This window comes from Nematostella vectensis, chromosome 14 (genome assembly GCF_932526225.1).
Source record: "Nematostella vectensis chromosome 14, jaNemVect1.1, whole genome shotgun sequence".
NCBI lineage: Eukaryota > Metazoa > Cnidaria > Anthozoa > Actiniaria > Edwardsiidae > Nematostella > Nematostella vectensis.
In genome coordinates this window covers 6,220,159-6,237,804 of record NC_064047.1, presented here as the reverse complement: position 1 = coordinate 6,237,804, position 17,646 = coordinate 6,220,159, and the positions used below count along the sequence as shown (strand labels likewise).

The window sequence follows — 17,646 nt, the reverse complement described above, 5'->3', positions numbered from 1 at the left end:
AGATATTCAAAAATGACAATACTGGGAAAAGATTGGCTTTATAGAACTCTTAGTTTGTAAGAATGTATAAGTAAATTATTTTTGACACCAGTACTGCACAGCGGTTGCGGTGGCCGAGTGGTTAAGGCGTTGGACTAGAAATCCAATGGGATCTTCCCGCGCAGGTTCGAATCCTGCCCGCAACGAATGAATGAATTTTTTTTCTTTAGCCTTTCATATCCTCCATTTTACCCGTTTAGCCGAAATAGCAGCAAAATATATACTTTTTTGCGTTCTAAAATGAAGAATCAAATAATGTTCACAATAAACTTAGATGTTATGTTATTCTGAAATTCTCGTTCTCTTTTTTTTAAGAACCTTTTTTTATAAGAACGTCCAGCCTGGGATTCAACAAATTTTAAAAACATGTTAAGAACATGCCGAGGCTCAGATAGAAGAAGAAAAATAATTTCCCGTTTAGTCCTGATGCGTTCTAAAATGCGTTCTAAAATATATTTTTTTTGCGTTCTAAAATGAAGAATCAAATAATGTTCATAATAAACTTAGATGTTATGTTATTCTGAAATTCTCTTTCTAACTCATCGGGTACTCTTTTTTTTAAGAACCTTTTTTATAAGAACGTCCAGCCTGGGATTCAACAAATTTTAAAAACATGTTAAGAACATGCCGAGGCTCAGAAAGAAGAAGAAAAACATTTTCTCGTTTAGTCCTGATGCGTTCTAAAATGCAGTCAAATATATTCTGCTCATATAGTGACAACCTTATTATTGCTATTCTATTAATAATTAGTGTAATTCTTTTCCTTATATGAGTCAGGTCCCAAAAATAAGAACGGATGGAAATCACAGGGAGCCCAAGATCACAATTTGTGGTTTGGGGATTTGCAAAGGCGGTTAGCCAAAGTTTCGACTAGTATAGCGCGTCGAACGGTGGTTCTCACTACGACGCAAGCGCAAGCGATAATTGAAGCGGAACACAAGTGAGTTACGGTAATACGAGCAGGAAAAAAGTACAACTTTTGTGAAAGCATTTGCAAAAAAAAGTTCGAAAGGCGATTTTGAGCGTGTTACTACCGGCGAACAAACTTTTGTCGCAGCAAAGGATAGACTGGTTCTTGCTGTTTACCGCCTTCTTTTTTCTCGGTGAAACAGATGTGTGACTTTAAGTGCTTGCGTATGCTTGATGTCTTTTTGCTGCGAGACAAGTCTGGTGTACTGGCTACTTTACGGGTTTTGTTGCAAAAACGAGGACAATCTCCTACTTTCTGCAGCAAACTTTTCCAACTTGCAACAAAAAAAACTGCTGGCGACAAAAGTTTGTTCGCCGGTAGTAAAACGCACAACGGCACTGCCACTAAAGTTGTATGATTTTGCTGCTCGTATTACCACCTTAGCAGTTGCGTTCTCTTGCGCTTGCGTTCCAGGTGAATCGGAAAATTCCGTGGGCTGCTTGCGCTTTACGTCCAAGTGAGGACAAACCTATAGCGCGCCAAGGAGTAGTACCTTAGACAGCCAAGATTAGCGCAACGTAACTTGACTGGGTTTTTTAGCAAACAGGGAGAGGCACGTCAGCCAAATTAGAGGGAATTTCGTCAGTATTTAGCCTAACAAACTCTGTTCCTCCCGCCCTTTGGATTTGCAAGAAATTCCCAATTACAACCTACGAGTGCTCACCTCTGTGAAGTTTCGTAAAAATCGGTTACCTCTTCCTCGTAGATCTGAGTCAGATCTTTGTGCGCTAAGAATTGCGGGAGGCCCCCCTCTCACACTTTCCTCACACCTTTCCTTTACTCTCAGCTAATGGCTGAGTCTGATTCATCACTGAAATTTCCATCGTGTCTGCAAGGGAGTATGAAAGGATTGGCCCACATCATACTCTCTTGATGACTGTCATACGCACGTGCATGCCACCTTGGCTGCCAAAACGTGTGTCATTTCTTATTGAAGAATCGTCAAATACTATACTAGTGTACTTACTTATAATTTGTGTTGTAATAAGGAAGTATATCGGTCGCTAGTGTGAACAAAACTTCGTTCTACATTTTAGAGCGCATTACTCAAATACATCTATTTTGCTGGGCCTGTGCAGAATTTGGTGAAATCTCAGGCTGAACTTATAAAAAAAAGTTATAAAATACTATATACTTATAAAAAAGAGATACTCCCACAACGTTTGGATATGGATGCGAGATTTGAGACTCAGAATTAATTCTTGCATATTTAATTAGGAACAGAGGAATACACACCATTCAACGAAAGATAGTATTTATTTAGTAATAGTTATTTTTTTTCTAGCTTAGTTCCTTTTACACCTAACAAGAACAGCAGGGAAAACCTGGCCAGCAAGCTTACTATCATGAGTCTAGACCAGTTCTAAACATAAGTGTACAGCGTTCAACACTTCACTAGTGTCAAAGTCAAAGTAACAGAATCGATTTGAGGGGTGTATGGTCACGGTCCTTAGCTGGTAACATAAGTGTACAATGTCAGTTCAGTTACGTTTAGCTCGAATGTTTGTTATGCTTCAACTTTCAGCTCTAGATATAAATGCAAAGTGTTCAATGTTTGTGTCTTGTTCAAGTGTCCTGATTCCAGGCCTCAGCTAGTTTTGGGGGGTGTGGTCTTGAGCTCTAGATTACTCCAGCTGCCGATGTCTGCCTTGCGAAGCTTGATCTCCACCTTGGTTGGTGACATGAGCACTGTGCTTTTCTCAGGATCTATCACCTGCACATAGGAATTAATGTGACCTCTCAATGAAATCATCATCAATTGCACATGGATTACTGTGAGATTGATTGGCTAAAGTCAACACCCCTGGAACCCCCAAATTCTGTTCATGCAGTTTAAGATAAAGGCAAAAGAGGGGTTTTATATCTTCCAGTGCCCCACCCCCCTGCTATGACCCTGGCATTAAATATGTGGAAATCAGCCATAGAACAGAGACTAGAGCCAGCAACTAGGGAGACACTCTGCCACCTGAGCTATCCAAACCAAATGGCCTGTAATGTTGCTGGTCACTGGCAAACATTATAGGCTGAGAAAAAGGTTTTCTATAAAGCCACCTCAATTTCCTAACCAGCGTTACAGGCCCGTAGCAAGGGGGAGGGGGGGGGGGGGTTCGGAAAAACTCCCCACTTAACTGGAAGGTCCGCTTTAATTAACTAAAATTAAGTACCACTATGAGGTAGGAGGAGCTACCTAAGAGAAAATGGTCTGATTTATGAAAACCAGAAAAAAATACCAGGATTAAACAAGGACCCGCACTATAAAAGGGCCTGGACCAGGTCCACGAAAGGCTCAGTTGTCAGTAAACTGCTATGCGGTGCGGAGCTCCGGAGTTCAGTCAAGCGTGTCTTATTTGCCCACGAGGAGCGAAACCCAAACTCAACTTTTAAAGCGCTTTTCTTCTCGTTTGCTCGGTTTATTTTCTCTTGGCTACTAACAATGAATAACCCACCAAAAAAGCAGGAATGTGCAGTAAAAATTAGTTCAAATTATTAAGGATAACACAACTAAATAGTCTCACTACCGACAAAATGTTACGCCATGTTGTCATCTTGAAGTTGAATTTTATTCAGCCAAAAGGGGGTGGAGCCAAGCCCTTTTATAGTTTGGGTCCTTGTTTAAGCTGTGGGCACTCTAAATTAATACCAGGACTACACGAGCGCATCACAGACATTTACTTACCCCATACAAACTAATCTCCAGATCAAACGAACTGGCTTCACCAAACATAATGCTGGCACTAAGCTGTAAAAATACAGAAAATCATGCTGCACCACTAAAAAATGCTGGGTCTTTTTTGATAACAGTGCAAAAGCTACAAAATATTCCAATTCAAATTTTTTATATTTCTTACCTGGGTACTATTAGCCTTGATAACTGTTGCATTAGGGTCAGTGAGTTTGGCATAAACAGAAATAACAACAGAATTGCCCATTTGGAACCAGTCATATCTGAAAGTAAGAATCAACATTCACATAAAAAAGTACAAGATACAATAATACCCTGAGAGGAGTCACATCACCATATGATGCATGAGTACTTAGACCCATTTTCCGCGTATCCATTTTGGTTTGAAAACACAACCTTTTAGTTCTGTTTCCAAAACGATCTGCATCCACACGAAAATGCAAAACAATACAAAAGCGACAACAAGCCCTACAGTACATGTACGAATACTGTCAGCCCAATATTTTACTTGGCAACAATGCACATGTATAGTGAATCACGTCCACAATACTGTCAGCCCAATATTTTACTTGGCAACAATGCACATGTATAGTGAATCACGTCCACGATACTGTCTGCCCAATATTTTACTTGTCAACAATGCACATGTATAGTGAATCACGTCCACGATACTGTCAGCCCAATATTTTACTTGGCAACAATGCACATGTATAGTGAATCACGTCCACGATACTGTCAGCCCAATATTTTACTTGGCAACAATGCACATGTATAGTGAATCACGTCCACAATACTGTCAGCCTAATATTTTACTTGGCAACAATGCACATGTATAGTGAATCACGTCCACAATACTGTCAGCCCAATATTTTACTTGTCAACAATGCACATGTATAGTGAATCACGTCCACAATACTGTCTGCCCAATATTTTACTTGTCAACAATGCACATGTATAGTGAATCACGTCCACGATACTGTCAGCCCAATATTTTACTTGGCAACAATGCACATGTATAGTGAATCACGTCCACGATACTGTCTGCCCAATATTTTACTTGTCAACAATGCACATGTATAGTGAATCACGTCCACAATACTGTCTGCCCAATATTTTACTTGGCAACAATGCACATGTATAGTGAATCACGTCCACGATACTGTCAGCCCAATATTTTACTTGGCAACAATGCACATGTATAGTGAATCATGTCCACAATACTGTCTGCCCAATATTTTACTTGTCAACAATGCACATGTATAGTAAATCATGTCCACAATACTGTCTGCCCAATATTTTACTTGTCAACAATGCACATGTATAGTGAATCACGTCCACAATACTGTCTGCCCAATATTTTACTTGGCAACAATGCACATGTATAGTGAATCACGTCCACAATACTGTGTGCCCAATATTTTACTTGGCAACAATGCACATGTATAGTGAATCACGTCCACAATACTGTCTGCCCAATATTTTACTTGTCAACAATGCACATGTATAGTGAATCACGTCCACAATACTGTCTGCCCAATATTTTATTTGTCAACAATGCACATGTATAGTGAATCACGTCCACGATACTGTCAGCCCAATATTTTACTTGGCAACAATGCACATGTATAGTGAATCACGTCCACAATACTGTCAGCCCAATATTTTACTTGGCAACAATGCACATGTATAGTGAATCACGTCCACAATACTGTCAGCCCAATATTTTACTTGGCAACAATGCACATGTATAGTGAATCACGTCCACGATACTGTCAGCCCAATATTTTACTTGGCAACAATGCACATGTATAGTGAATCACGTCCACAATTTTGAAAAGATCTGTATTTGTAATAGATTAATACTTGGAAGGCATTAAAACATTCCACCCATATTTGGCCACACACACACCCACATGTTTGTGGGTTTGGGGTTTGCTTATAAAACTATATAAAATTTTGTGAAAATTTCAGAGTAGGGGGGCTTGTAAATTTCAGTGAAACATTGCCTTTATCTGATGTTTCATTATTTACTGTTAAGGTTCTCAAATTCTCTTAGAAAATTTCAAACTGCTTAACTTGCCTTTTGACTTCCATCATTCAAAATTCTTAAAGCGTTTCTAATGGACAACACTGAAATGTTTTACTTTTCCATAAGGCATTAGTTTAAATGAGGGAAGGCAAAAATTGGTTTAACAGTTTGAAATTTTTAAGAATAATTCACAAAATATTGAACATGCAGTGATGCAGTGAAGTGAAAAAAAAATACCTGCAAAGAACTTTTTTCTTTTTCTCCTGCAAAAAAAAAAGAAAAAAGAAAAAGAAAAAGAAAAAGAAATAAGACTGGTAAAAAGTTGGGAAACTATAATCACAAAGCTAATGATGGGACGATTCTATATTTCCTCTTAATATTACTTTTTTTCCCCCCATTAATGTATTTTTTTCTTTTAGTGTTTAACAAACAGTCTTGAAGTTCCCAGACCCTTTAATACCTGTTTATAAAAATATGGTTTTATACCTCTTAAAAAAAGATGGTTTATTCTTTCATCATTTGACATAAACATATGCATAAGTTTGGCAATGGCTCTTTAAGGGCTCAGAGAGGCAGAATCCTGATCTGCAACCTGTCAATCTTCTACATGTCACATGCAAAGATGACAGCCGCACATCAGCCAGCCCACATGATTGGCTGGTTTCAGGACCCCTGCGCGTTTCATCATTGCCATTTCATGATAGTCTTTGTGGATCAATTGAGGTGCATTTAGTGTTATATTTGCAAGTTGTACCTCCTCTGTTAGGACCCAGCGATGTGTCCCTGACGAACAGCCTTCCTGACCAAGGAACTCGTTAAAGTCTGTGGTTCTCTTCATACAACAGGTCCAGTACTTGTAACTAGAACAGCACAAAAACTGATAGAACTATTCCAATCTTTATTATCTGTTATTTTCTTCCAACAAATATGAATAGCAAAAGAAGCATGTTTGCACAGGTAAATAAAATCTACAATATCTAATAATCAGGGCTTCTGGAATTAGGCGGAAAAAAACTCCAAATTACATGGAATTTTTTGCTAATTTACGTGGAAAATCAATCATCAATCTCGCTAAATTACGCGGGATTTTGCAATACATTTTTCTTTAAAAATCAAAATTTTGCGGGATTTTTTTACTGAATTACGCACTAGTATATTACACGAAATATCAACTGTTACGCCCAAACTACATTTTGTACCGAAGGAAAGCACGAAATAACTTGAAAAGGTAATTTTTTGCGTGAAAATATCTTAGGCAAGATTTCATTGGCTCCTAGCCACCAGCCAATTAAAAAAGGTATTTTATTATTAGTCCTAGGCCTTCGCGGTTTAGCAAAGAGCGCCTAGTCATTTTATTTGTTTTCGAAATTCAGTTCAAAATATTGCACTCATACGAAGAATATATCTCTTTTTTACGAGAAATAGAGGTAAGAACCCTAAAAGAACACATCAGCTGTGAAATTAAATGTTTTGTCTTTCAAAATTTAGCCAAATTACGCGGGATTACGCTCAAATTTGTAAATTACGCGGATTACGCTGAAAAAGCCAAATTACGCACAAGCGCGTAATTCCAGAAGCCCTGAATAATATTCAATTTGCAATATTTGGGCAATGGAAAAAAGTCATTAAAAAAAAAATGCTGTGAAACAAAAGGCATAGATGAAATCATATGTGAAATAGTTGGAGATGTCAATCAAAATATGAAATTAAATATGCTTGCAGAATACTATACTCCTTAAGATTTTGTACAGCTTTTGTTAACTGTTGCTGAAGATTGTTGTGCAGTTACAAGTTTATCACAACATGGTAGTCTACAAGAAAATGAGTATCAATTTTCAAAGCTCTGTAAAAAAAATATATTTCAATCAAATTCAGTTCCTTTTTCAGAATCCAGGCATATACTTGCATTTCCTAGATTAAAGCAAAGGTTATGTGGACTTTAAAGCACAGCAAAACATCTACAACACATAGTTTTTCACAAGTCCCCCCCAAGCCCCCTTACATGTTTCAACTTCCACTCCAGGGCAAGGCTGCAAATAATAGGACCACTTATGGCTTACCCCTCATGGAAGACTGGAGCACCAGGATGATGCCAGCATCTCTCATCATTTGTGCTTTCACTCACATACGTCTACAAATTAAAAGAATATAGAAATAAGTAAAATAGAAAGGCCATGCATGGGCTTAACAGGCAAAAGAGGGTGGCTGCTACCATAAAAAAACTTAGAAGGACAAAGTGTGGAATTCACAAGAGTGTTTAAACTGAGTCCCTGTTCAAAGTTTTATGTACATGTGATTATTGTTATACACATTGTATACACTTGTGTGTTTCTGTACTACACTTGATCATTGTTACACACATTGAATACACTTGTACATTTTTATGTGCTACACATGATTAGATTATGACCCTCAATTGATCCATTTTGCATTGATGTTACTATTTATAGTTTTCACACTATTAGGAGGTGGAGTCTTTTAGTACATATAGCAAGTGAAATATAATGTATACACCTATTTCAATAAAGATCGACGGTTTGAACAGTGAATAGCAATTGCCAAACGGCAGTTCTACGAACGCAAGGTGTTTAAGGGGTAGCAATAACATGTAAAAATAAAGGTGAAAAATATAATCAAGTGATATCAGAACCATATATTAATTATATTAAATGGATAGCCGTATGTTTTATTTATATTTTTCTGAATTAGGAACAAATATTTTGGGATTCATGGGTCCTTACGGTCGTAGAACTGCCTTGTCAATGGCCGTTTGCCATTTGCACTGACAACATATTTTGAAATTGGTGTATAGTATTTTTATTTGGATTGTACGTAATTAAGATTTTTATGACACTCATATCTTATTATATTCATAATAATTCTTGATAAGTTTGTTTGTTTTTATAACTAATTATTTACTTCTCTCAGTCATTACTCTAGATTATTGTATACATAATTAGTTTTATATCATGGCTGAGAGCCACAAGTTAATTTATTTTTATAACTAATTATTTACTTCACTTAGTCATTACTATAGATTATTGTATGCATAATTAGTTTTTATATCATGGCTGAAGGCCACAAGTTTATTTGTTTTTATAACTAATTCTTTATTTCTCTCAGTCATTACTATGTGCTGCTATAATAAACATATCGCATACCGAATTGCAGGAGCTGTTTTTACATACTGTGCCAACCTTGATTTCATCACCGTGATCTAGAACAAAACAGAAAAAAAATAGGAAAAGGCTTAAGGACACATGAAACTTGGTATTTTTAAGAAAAAATACAAACCCTCTGAGTTTTTATTGGCCTGGTTTTCTTTCTGAGCCTCTTTCTGTTTTGCCAGAGCACTTTTCAGTGAGTCTGTGACAGTTGTTTTCAGGGCAACTTTTGGAAGATCATCACTGTCAAAGAAAATACATTTGTGAGATAAACTCAAATTCATTATATATAACGCTACTTTATATAATATACTCCTATTTCAAATAAGGGTCCACGCAAGAATTCTGCAGTCCAGGTTCCTGCCTTGATTCTAATTTGTGTCACAAGTGTGTTGAAATTATTCTCCTGTGTTTCCAGTCTTCTCGGATAAGGACACTAAACCAGAGGTCCTGTCTCTTCAAGCTGCACTACATTAAACCTGATAGGGACGTAAAAGAACCACTAGGGATGCAATAAATCCTCTGGCAGTGACCACCCCCAGTGACAGTGCTTACTAACCGAGGGCCATATGTTAGAAAACTGTATATTCGGTTAAATAGGTTACCCCCGATAAACAAAGATCAAAAAGTGATTCGTGGGTAACATAAAAACAACTGTGCCCAAGTTTTTTAAAAGCCAATGGAATGTACAGTATATAAAAAATATTTGAAAGCAATAGTACTGAAAAATAGATTTGTATTTTATTCACCCATATTTTCTTATTCATTTGATACCCATAAAGTACTGCTGGTAACAGATTCTTCAATTGCAACCTAATGAGTTTGATTGTGTACTTCCTTGTAGTTATTTCACAATTTGCTTCCAAGTTCTTGCAATTTCTGTATTCCAACTGCTATCATATCTAAAGTACTAGCAAGAAGCCCCACCTGGGTCTCACAGACTCTTTCGGTTGTGGTTTTCGTGGCTGGTTATTAACTTCTATAACCTAGTAAAAACAGAATAACCCCAAAACAGGATCAGATTTTACTTTAATAAGAAGGCCTTGAACAAAGGTTGTTCTTTTCATGTGTCAATACAAATGCAAATGCCTGTGAATGACCCAAAGCCAATTGTTTCACATTCATTTGTTGCATTTGCATTTGGAACAGTACATAAAAAGAAATGTATTTGTTTAAAGGCCTAACAATAAACTATCGATGCTTCATTTCATACTTTAGAAATAGAAAGAAACAGTTTTGATGTAAGAAGCTTCACTTATAGTTTAAGTGGATTAAGTTCACTGCAGTACATGAGCATCTCACTTGCAAGGGTTAGGGATTAACATAGGTCACTTGTGACAGGTGCATGGACGATTGTCAACAAGTACATACTTTTAAGTCTTTCTTCTTCACCAATACATTCAAGAAAAACAACCAAATAGACAATTACAATACTAGGTGCTCTAGTGACTACAGACAAACACTCAGGAAAACAAAACGTGGGCAATTCTCAATATCCTGGATCCAAAAGTCTGGAGTACTCTCAGTGAGAAAACAAAAAGATGTAGATCTATATTTAGTTTTAAGAAAGCAAAGTATCAATTACTTTCAGACAAAAGCAGCACTTGATTATAAATATTTGATTGTAAAATATATATTTTTTTATATTTCATCGGTATTCACAAAATTATAAGAGCAACATATTTGACTATCATGAAACCATCCCAAAGGGGCCTACACTTATAAGTATCTTGCTTTCAGTAGGCTCCTCATCTTCATAATCTATGCATATCATGTAAATAATTAATATATTTGATGATGAAATAAAGTTGATTGATTGATTGAATGTTGTTTGATTTTTGTTTCAAGTTCTCAAAACTTTTACCTTTAAAACTACAATTTTTTCTGCACTAATTCATACTCTAAATATACAACTGTGTTGCTTTGATTGAAGAATGGATTGAAATTCACCATAAGGACAAGAAGATTTAATTCGTCACTTAAAATGAACATCTCATTGAATCAATAGACTAAGTTATTAACAAGCTACCATGTTTTGGCAAGTGAGTAGCAAAATGATGTGTCTTGACCATTTTCTCACCTCATCCTTTTCAAGTGGTTTCTCTTCTGGTTTTTCTGGAGCTGCTGGTTTCTCATTGTTATGAAAGGAGGTAGTGCAGCCCTGTAAAACAACCATCATGTTAATGTGAATTCAAACTTCATATGTATGATGAAGAATAGACAGTGCATGGAATATGGGATATAAAATAAGTTTTCATTGCAAAGCTGGCTCAGAGAGGCAGAATCCTGATCTGCAATCTGATAATCTTCTACATGTCATATGCAAAGAAAACAGCTGCACATCAGCCAGCCCACATGATTGACTGGTTTCAGGACCCCTGCGCGTTTCATCATTGCCATGGCAACACCCCTAAATCCACCCAACCCTTATTTGTCAAGTTTTTAGTTATCTGGATGTAATATGTACCTTGGAAATCTACAGCTCTTGGCACTGTTCATTTCCCATGTCCCTCCCCCCCAATTTCTTTATTTAACATGCCACAGGATTCCCGAATCATCTCTGATCCAGTCATCTCTAAATAACCCCATTAGAGAGCTGAGTAGAATGATGATCCAATCGGCCATTCTAGCTATGAGTTTGTGTGCGCATCACCATAGAAACCTACCTCAACTACCAGAATGCTGCATGTGCGCTTTTTTAAGCTATCACCAAACGAAGCTTTCTCTGCATGATGTTTATTGAGTGGATGTACATTTTTATAGCTGGAATGGCCTATTGTTTCTTCTCTAGAATATTCATTTTTCCTCAAATGTCCATAAGAAGACATTGATGAACTCAAAGTGTTGAGGTAAATGTAAAGCATGTTAATCAGCCCAATCTGAAACATGGATAATATTTTTTTTACTTACAGGAATGTTTAGAAACTCTGTGAAGTCTGTTACTCGCTTTTTACAACAGGACCAGCCCTGGTGAAATAAAATAAAAAACATTTTTGTGTCAGTATATATATCCTACATTTCCCATGCAGTGGTAGCATGTGGTAGAATATTTTCAAATTTGAATATGTTGTGACTACTCTCTCTTGAGCCACTCAAATACCTTTAGTTATCCATGTTACAGGCTCAATAGTCTGGTTTTTGCCTGCTAGCCATAGGCACTAAGGGCTCATAAATACACTGCAAGGCTCAGTTTCAGACAAACTCTTCTCAAATAACAGCAAGATCACAAAGACTTTACAAGACTTTGCATTTTTTTTTATTCTAAGCTCTAGGAAATGATCACCAGTATAGGCATGAAATTTGTACCAAACCAAGGCTCAGATTTTATTGAGTGCATCCTGAGTCTGTCTACCCATTGGGATTTGAAACTGGACTATTTAGGGTCACTAGCAAGGTTAAAAGCTGCATTGTCACCAGTTTACTTCCGGTCGATTATGTAAAAATCTCTGATGATTTTTAACAGAAAACTCGAATAATCCTTCATAATATTGAAAGCAGTGTGTCTATTGAAAGTTCTTTGAGGATGTGATTGATAATTTAGAGTGGATGGCCTGTTAAATATCTAGGATTCTAATAGATTATTTTGTTTTTTAACAGTTGACATTTCCATCATGGAAGTAAACTGGTGACAATGCGGCTTTAACTTTCAGCTTTTAACTCTAGGTTAAATTTTGTTGGGTTGAAAACGGGTATTCCAGGCACTTAATGCATCAGGAAGTGATAATTAAAAGGCATTTGAGACATCTTTTAAACTCAATGAGTGGCTGCCCAATTCTTCTTTGAGCATTATTATGTTTCATTCTCTGTTAAATTTTTTTACTTGTCAGCAACTGCTCATGACTGACATTTTTTGTCAATTCCTTTACCTTGAGAGCATCATGAAAGACTGGGACTCCAGGATGGTGTACACATGCACCTAGAAAAAAAAATAACATGATTATGAACAACCGCAAGGTCAATCAGAGGAATTATGATGATGATGGTGGTGGTGGTGATGGTGGTGATGATGATGATGCTGATGGTGATAATAATAGCCTGAATATCAGGCGATTTTATTTTTCAAAAGTCTGAGAGGAAAAATAAAAGTACACCTGACATAAATACTAGACATGACGCCTGTCGCCCCTTTTCAGGTCACTGTCAAAATATGTTGGCTGTTAATTTTCCAATGACTCGCGTGGTGGCACAATCAAATGCCCAAGTCAAATTATAAACAGCATTTATGTAAAACAAAACTACATTGGTATGCAAGGGTAATAATTTTAGTTACGACGAACCCTGCTGAGGGTAACTTTATGCTAAATGATAGTTCACGGCTCAGGAGATTTATGACTTAAGTATATGACTGCAGATCTACACATAACTAAATTACTACAGGATATTCACATCACCAATTTACTACAGGCTTTTCGTCTAAATAGACAAACCGCTGCTTGAACACAAATGCCATTATTTGATAAGCTCACTCAATCAACAACTCGCAGGAAGTGCCGCAAACATTCCCAAGCAGTCTTCCTGCTCTCACAGAAAAACTTCTCAAATATTCGGCGCCTGGTCTGTCTAAAAATTTGATAGCAACGACTAATGATGTCTGTAGTATTAAGCAGCTTCTATGACATCCAGCGCCTTTGATATAACTAGTGGATCTTTCTTTAAAAAACGATAATGAGAAATAAACACATGCAATGACTGGCCTTGGCAAAACATTTGAACATCTAACCTGAGTATCAGGCGGAACTTTTCTGAAGAAAATGAAGACAGGACAATATTATTTTTTTTAAATGCTATAGAAAACGATTTCTCTGATTCTGCTAAAGCAAAGGTCAAAAGCACTTTTGGAGTCCACCATTACTCTGAGAAAGAGCAGTCGACGGGCTAGGGTACTATATATAGCTGAACCAATCAGCGCATCCCATTCTAGTACCCTTTGTTTTTTTACCAATCAGGAGCCATGCTGGAATCCGGCATGAGAACATGCAATTCGAACAGTACTTGTATCAGGCCCTTGTCTTGTTTCTTGCCGGCGCGATAGAAACATCAGGAGGGCCTGATACTCAGGTTATGATATTAAAGATGGTGATGATGTTGATGATGGAAATAATAAACATGCTTCTATTGACACAAACACCAAATTATAAAATACAAGCTGCCCCAAAGTAATTAAAGCAATTAAATCAAAAGATGACTAACTAAACTAAAGATGACTAACAAACTAGCAAGATTATATGATTGCAGCAGTTGAAAATGAATGTCTTTTTGCCATTTTTCTTTAACTTTTTGGAAAAAGAAGATTAGTTTGAAAGTAACTTTTTTTGGAAAAAATGGGTCATGTTAGTCCCATCAAGACCAAAATCTGCTGAAAATAAAAGTTTCCCATGAAGCTTTTTTTCTTCCAGAAACACAAAATATGTGATGCTTATAATCTAAAAAATCTTACAATGATCAAAATGTATATTTAACCCATTCGCTCCCATACCGCCCTGAAACACCCGGCGGAAAAGCTGTCATATTTCCCTATACCGCCCAGCTTTTATGCGCACGAGAAAAACCCCTCTGGCTCCCCTCCCCAGCGAGTAAAGCTTTTGAAAATTCAGCTGTAGCCTGACAAAGAACTGACCAATTAAATGAGCTCTTTTGCGCATCTCCTAGCAACTGAACAATAGAACAATGCCTTCGAGTGAAATCACTTGTCTCGTGTGACCACCATGTTGAATTCTTGGAGACCCGATAGCGCTTGAAAATCGCAATATTTCCATTATTTTCTTGCTTTTAAGGCTTGGTAAAGGAAGATAATTGAAAAAAAGAAAATCTGACATGATAGCTCTAGAGAGGATAATTACAGGCTGCGAGAGGATCGTTTTGTTAAAAAATGACGGGAAACAGTGCGTAAAGACATCAGAATTCACGCGAGATTCTGACAGTGAGATCTAAATTTTGAAGTCTCACAGTGGAGATTTTGACGTGTTTCGAGAAGTACACTGCCTTTAGTCTGGTAAGAATAAATTATCTACCCACTAAAAATCAGCTGTATTGATAAAGGCTTCTTATTTTCGTGAAAAGATCTGTATAATGATATTTATTTTAGCTAAATCAAGCTGGGGTGAATTAAAAAATTTGACCACGTGTGAATTACATGGTTGCTCTCATCTCAAAATACTTCATTTCAGGAGGACAAAATGGTACAAAAATAACCTTTACTGGATCACATAACATATGCTAGGTAACAAGGATGCCATAAAGGGTTTTCATGGATTAACTCGAATATTTTGCATGTTACTTTGCTTCTTTGAGAACAATAGATTTAACTAACAAAATCAGTGCGAACGATTTGAATCAATTCTATATTCCTCTGTTTTTGGTAAATAAAAATTAAGGAAAATAAACAATTAAACAATACTTTTAGTTGATTGTACATTGAAGATGTTGTGAACTGATTATGAGTTTAGGAAATCCACGGAAAGCACGAAGATTTTGTTCTCTAAACATAAAACCGATTTAGAAAGGTCAACCGTTGCTGTGTTCAGAACATGCACTTTGAAACTGTAAAACTATGGGGCCGGTTGCACAAAGCCTGGATAAGTTATCCGCCGGATAGGCGCTAACCGCCGGATAAAATCCCTATCCAGCGAATAGTTATCTGGCATATAAAATAGTGTTGCACAAAGCTTGGATAGAACACTGGTTAAATTTCCACTGAATCGCCATCATTTACCACTAAATGGCTTCCCGTTTCCATGGTAAATATGCAAAGCGCGCGCTGTTTTTCCTTCAAACAAAATGAAGACCGTTGAAAAGCTACTAAAAGTGCCAGAAAACAAACAGTTTATCGAGGCAAAGTGCATGTAAATCATGGAATGATCAAAGGGGATAGTGTTTAACTTCTTCCTGTCTTTAGGAGTCACATTTCTCGACAGAACGCGGGCAATGTAGATTAATTCCAGTCCTGCAAGAGCTATATGTATAAGTTCATAGTTCATTGTTAATTTTCCAACCGAAAAATTTGTCGTTTGCATGTGTTTCAACTTGCACTGTGTCTGACATTAATCTAAATTCTGACAATAAATTAGAAAGCAAGACTCCATTTTGTTTTTTCTTCACTTTTATTTGGTGGATAAGATTTTATCCGACCTCTATCATCCGGATAACTTTAACCGCTGGATAACTTTTATTCGGGCTTTGTGCAACCGAATCACACCACTTGGATAACTTTTATCCGCTGGATAAAGATTTAACCGGTGGATAAGACTTATCCAGGCTTTGTGCAACCGGCCCCTGGTTGATAAAATGTCTTTGTTTTACCAAGTCTTTAAATCTTATCTGTGGAATAAACTCGTGGAATGTATTCAGGGATACTGTGAGTACATTTATTTCAAATATTGTATTGATTTGTGTTTTTATTAAAAAAGAAATTTTAAAATAAAATAAAAAAATTTTCAAAAGAAGTTGTGTTTTGTTTCTTCGTTTTCACTAAATTGAACAAATTTGAATAAACTTGATAAATAATAGTCTAGTTTTTATATTTTCCAAGTTGTTTACAGATTAATTTGTACACCATCAGATTCCTTGTCTTTTCCTGAATGGGATGCACTATTTGCTTTTATGTAATATTGTCTCGCAATTTACTGCGCATATGTGTTTTGTTTTCTGCTCAAGGGAATTTGCAAAACTTGTGAAAACTCCTAGTGAGAGAGCGATTTTCCCGCGCTATTACCCCAGGAGCGAATGGGTTAAAGGGAGACAGTGACAAAGAAAATAAAACACAAATGACAAAATTTTGGATGCGTAAGCTCAGAGAGGCAGAATCATGATCTGCAACCTGTCAATCTTCTACATGTGACATGCAAAGATGACAGCTGCACATCAGCCAGCCCACATGATTGGCTGGTTTCAGGACCCCTGCGCGTTTCATCATTGCTATGGCAACAAAAATATACACAAAAAAGAAAAAGAAAAACTTGCAAAAATTATATCTAACTTAAACATGAATTTTAACAAATTACAGATATTCACAAAAACATTTGTCTACTGTTCATCATTTCAGAGGAAGACTTTATTTACAATATTTGGAAAAATATCTACACCATTTAAGTTACAACATATTCAATAATAATGCTAGCAGTATAAAATAGTAATTATCCTTTTTTCCTAGTTCTTCTTCTAAATTCTTGGAGAAAGTCTATAGGTAATACGTGTGTGTACTACCTTGGAATTTTCGTGATTTTCACGGCAGACAGCACTCCACGTGGGCGAATGTCAGAAAAAAATCCGAAAACAACATAAGAAAAAATGGTCTGACTCGCTATCAAACACCGTTAATGCAAGCTTGTAGCGTCCTTTGATTGTTTAGGTGCGCATATTATTAGTATAGTTGGTAATAAATGGCACGAATAAAATAAATTAATTTCCGCTTATGTAAAATACGAAAGACATAAGCTTACTGTCTGCTATCGAGAATAAACCAACATAGTTGGCTCTCTGTGTCAAGTTTTTACCTTCGTTGTTTTCGTCGAGCTTGAATTTTTGCCCGCATCCTTTGTTATAGCAAGTAAGCAGTTCCTCTGAGGCCATGATATTAATTCAAATGCCGCTTAAGGGCAGGGAATACGCGAAAAACACGCGAAATGAGTGGAGTTTCAAATCTCTTCGACGATTTCCTGACCACCGGCGTTTATGCGGTAGACCGCTGGACAAGTTACCCAGAGTGCACTTGTAGAGATTGTGGGCTCCCTGTGGAAGTGTTTTTCAAGATCAAACATTTTTT

The 17,646-nt window shown here is 36.8% G+C and overlaps 1 protein-coding gene, 1 long non-coding RNA gene and 1 other non-coding gene across 3 annotated transcripts; 2 read left to right on the top strand and 1 right to left on the bottom strand.

Annotated features, from left to right (window-relative positions):
• Window positions 1–103: 103 nt before the first annotated feature.
• Window positions 104–185, top strand: Trnas-aga. The gene has a single exon. It is a non-coding gene; the product is annotated as a tRNA-Ser (tRNA).
• Window positions 186–2,247: 2,062 nt separating this feature from the next.
• Window positions 2,248–17,574, bottom strand: LOC5513850 (cysteine and histidine-rich domain-containing protein 1). Its single transcript, XM_032383397.2, has 13 exons — window positions 17,378–17,574; window positions 12,752–12,801; window positions 11,796–11,852; window positions 10,966–11,046; window positions 9,813–9,871; window positions 9,016–9,128; window positions 8,883–8,938; window positions 7,782–7,852; window positions 6,476–6,581; window positions 5,959–5,984; window positions 3,859–3,955; window positions 3,687–3,749; window positions 2,248–2,723 (listed from the first exon to the last, which is right to left on the bottom strand). The coding sequence occupies exons 1-13, from the start codon at window positions 17,451–17,453 to the stop codon at window positions 2,598–2,600; spliced, it is 981 nt and encodes a 326-aa protein (XP_032239288.2). The 5' UTR covers window positions 17,454–17,574; the 3' UTR covers window positions 2,248–2,597.
• Window positions 7,096–7,855, top strand: LOC125559874. The gene is made up of 2 exons (XR_007306572.1): window positions 7,096–7,148; window positions 7,745–7,855. It is a non-coding gene; the product is annotated as an uncharacterized LOC125559874 (long non-coding RNA).
• Window positions 17,575–17,646: the final 72 nt, after the last annotated feature.

What these genes read in the sequence shown, in the direction of transcription:
- LOC5513850 (XM_032383397.2), bottom strand. Translation starts at nt 17,453, where the DNA reads ATGGCCTCAGAGGAACTGCTTACTTGCTATAACAAAGGATGCGGGCAA. An exon ending in GCTCGACGAAAACAACGAAG is followed by an intron (nt 12,802 to 17,377) that starts GTAAAAACTTGA and finishes TTTTTTTTCTAG; the next exon opens with GTGCATGTGTACACCATCCT. An exon ending in AAAGAGTCTGTGAGACCCAG is followed by an intron (nt 9,129 to 9,812) that starts GTGGGGCTTCTT and finishes TTTCTTTGACAG; the next exon opens with TGATGATCTTCCAAAAGTTG.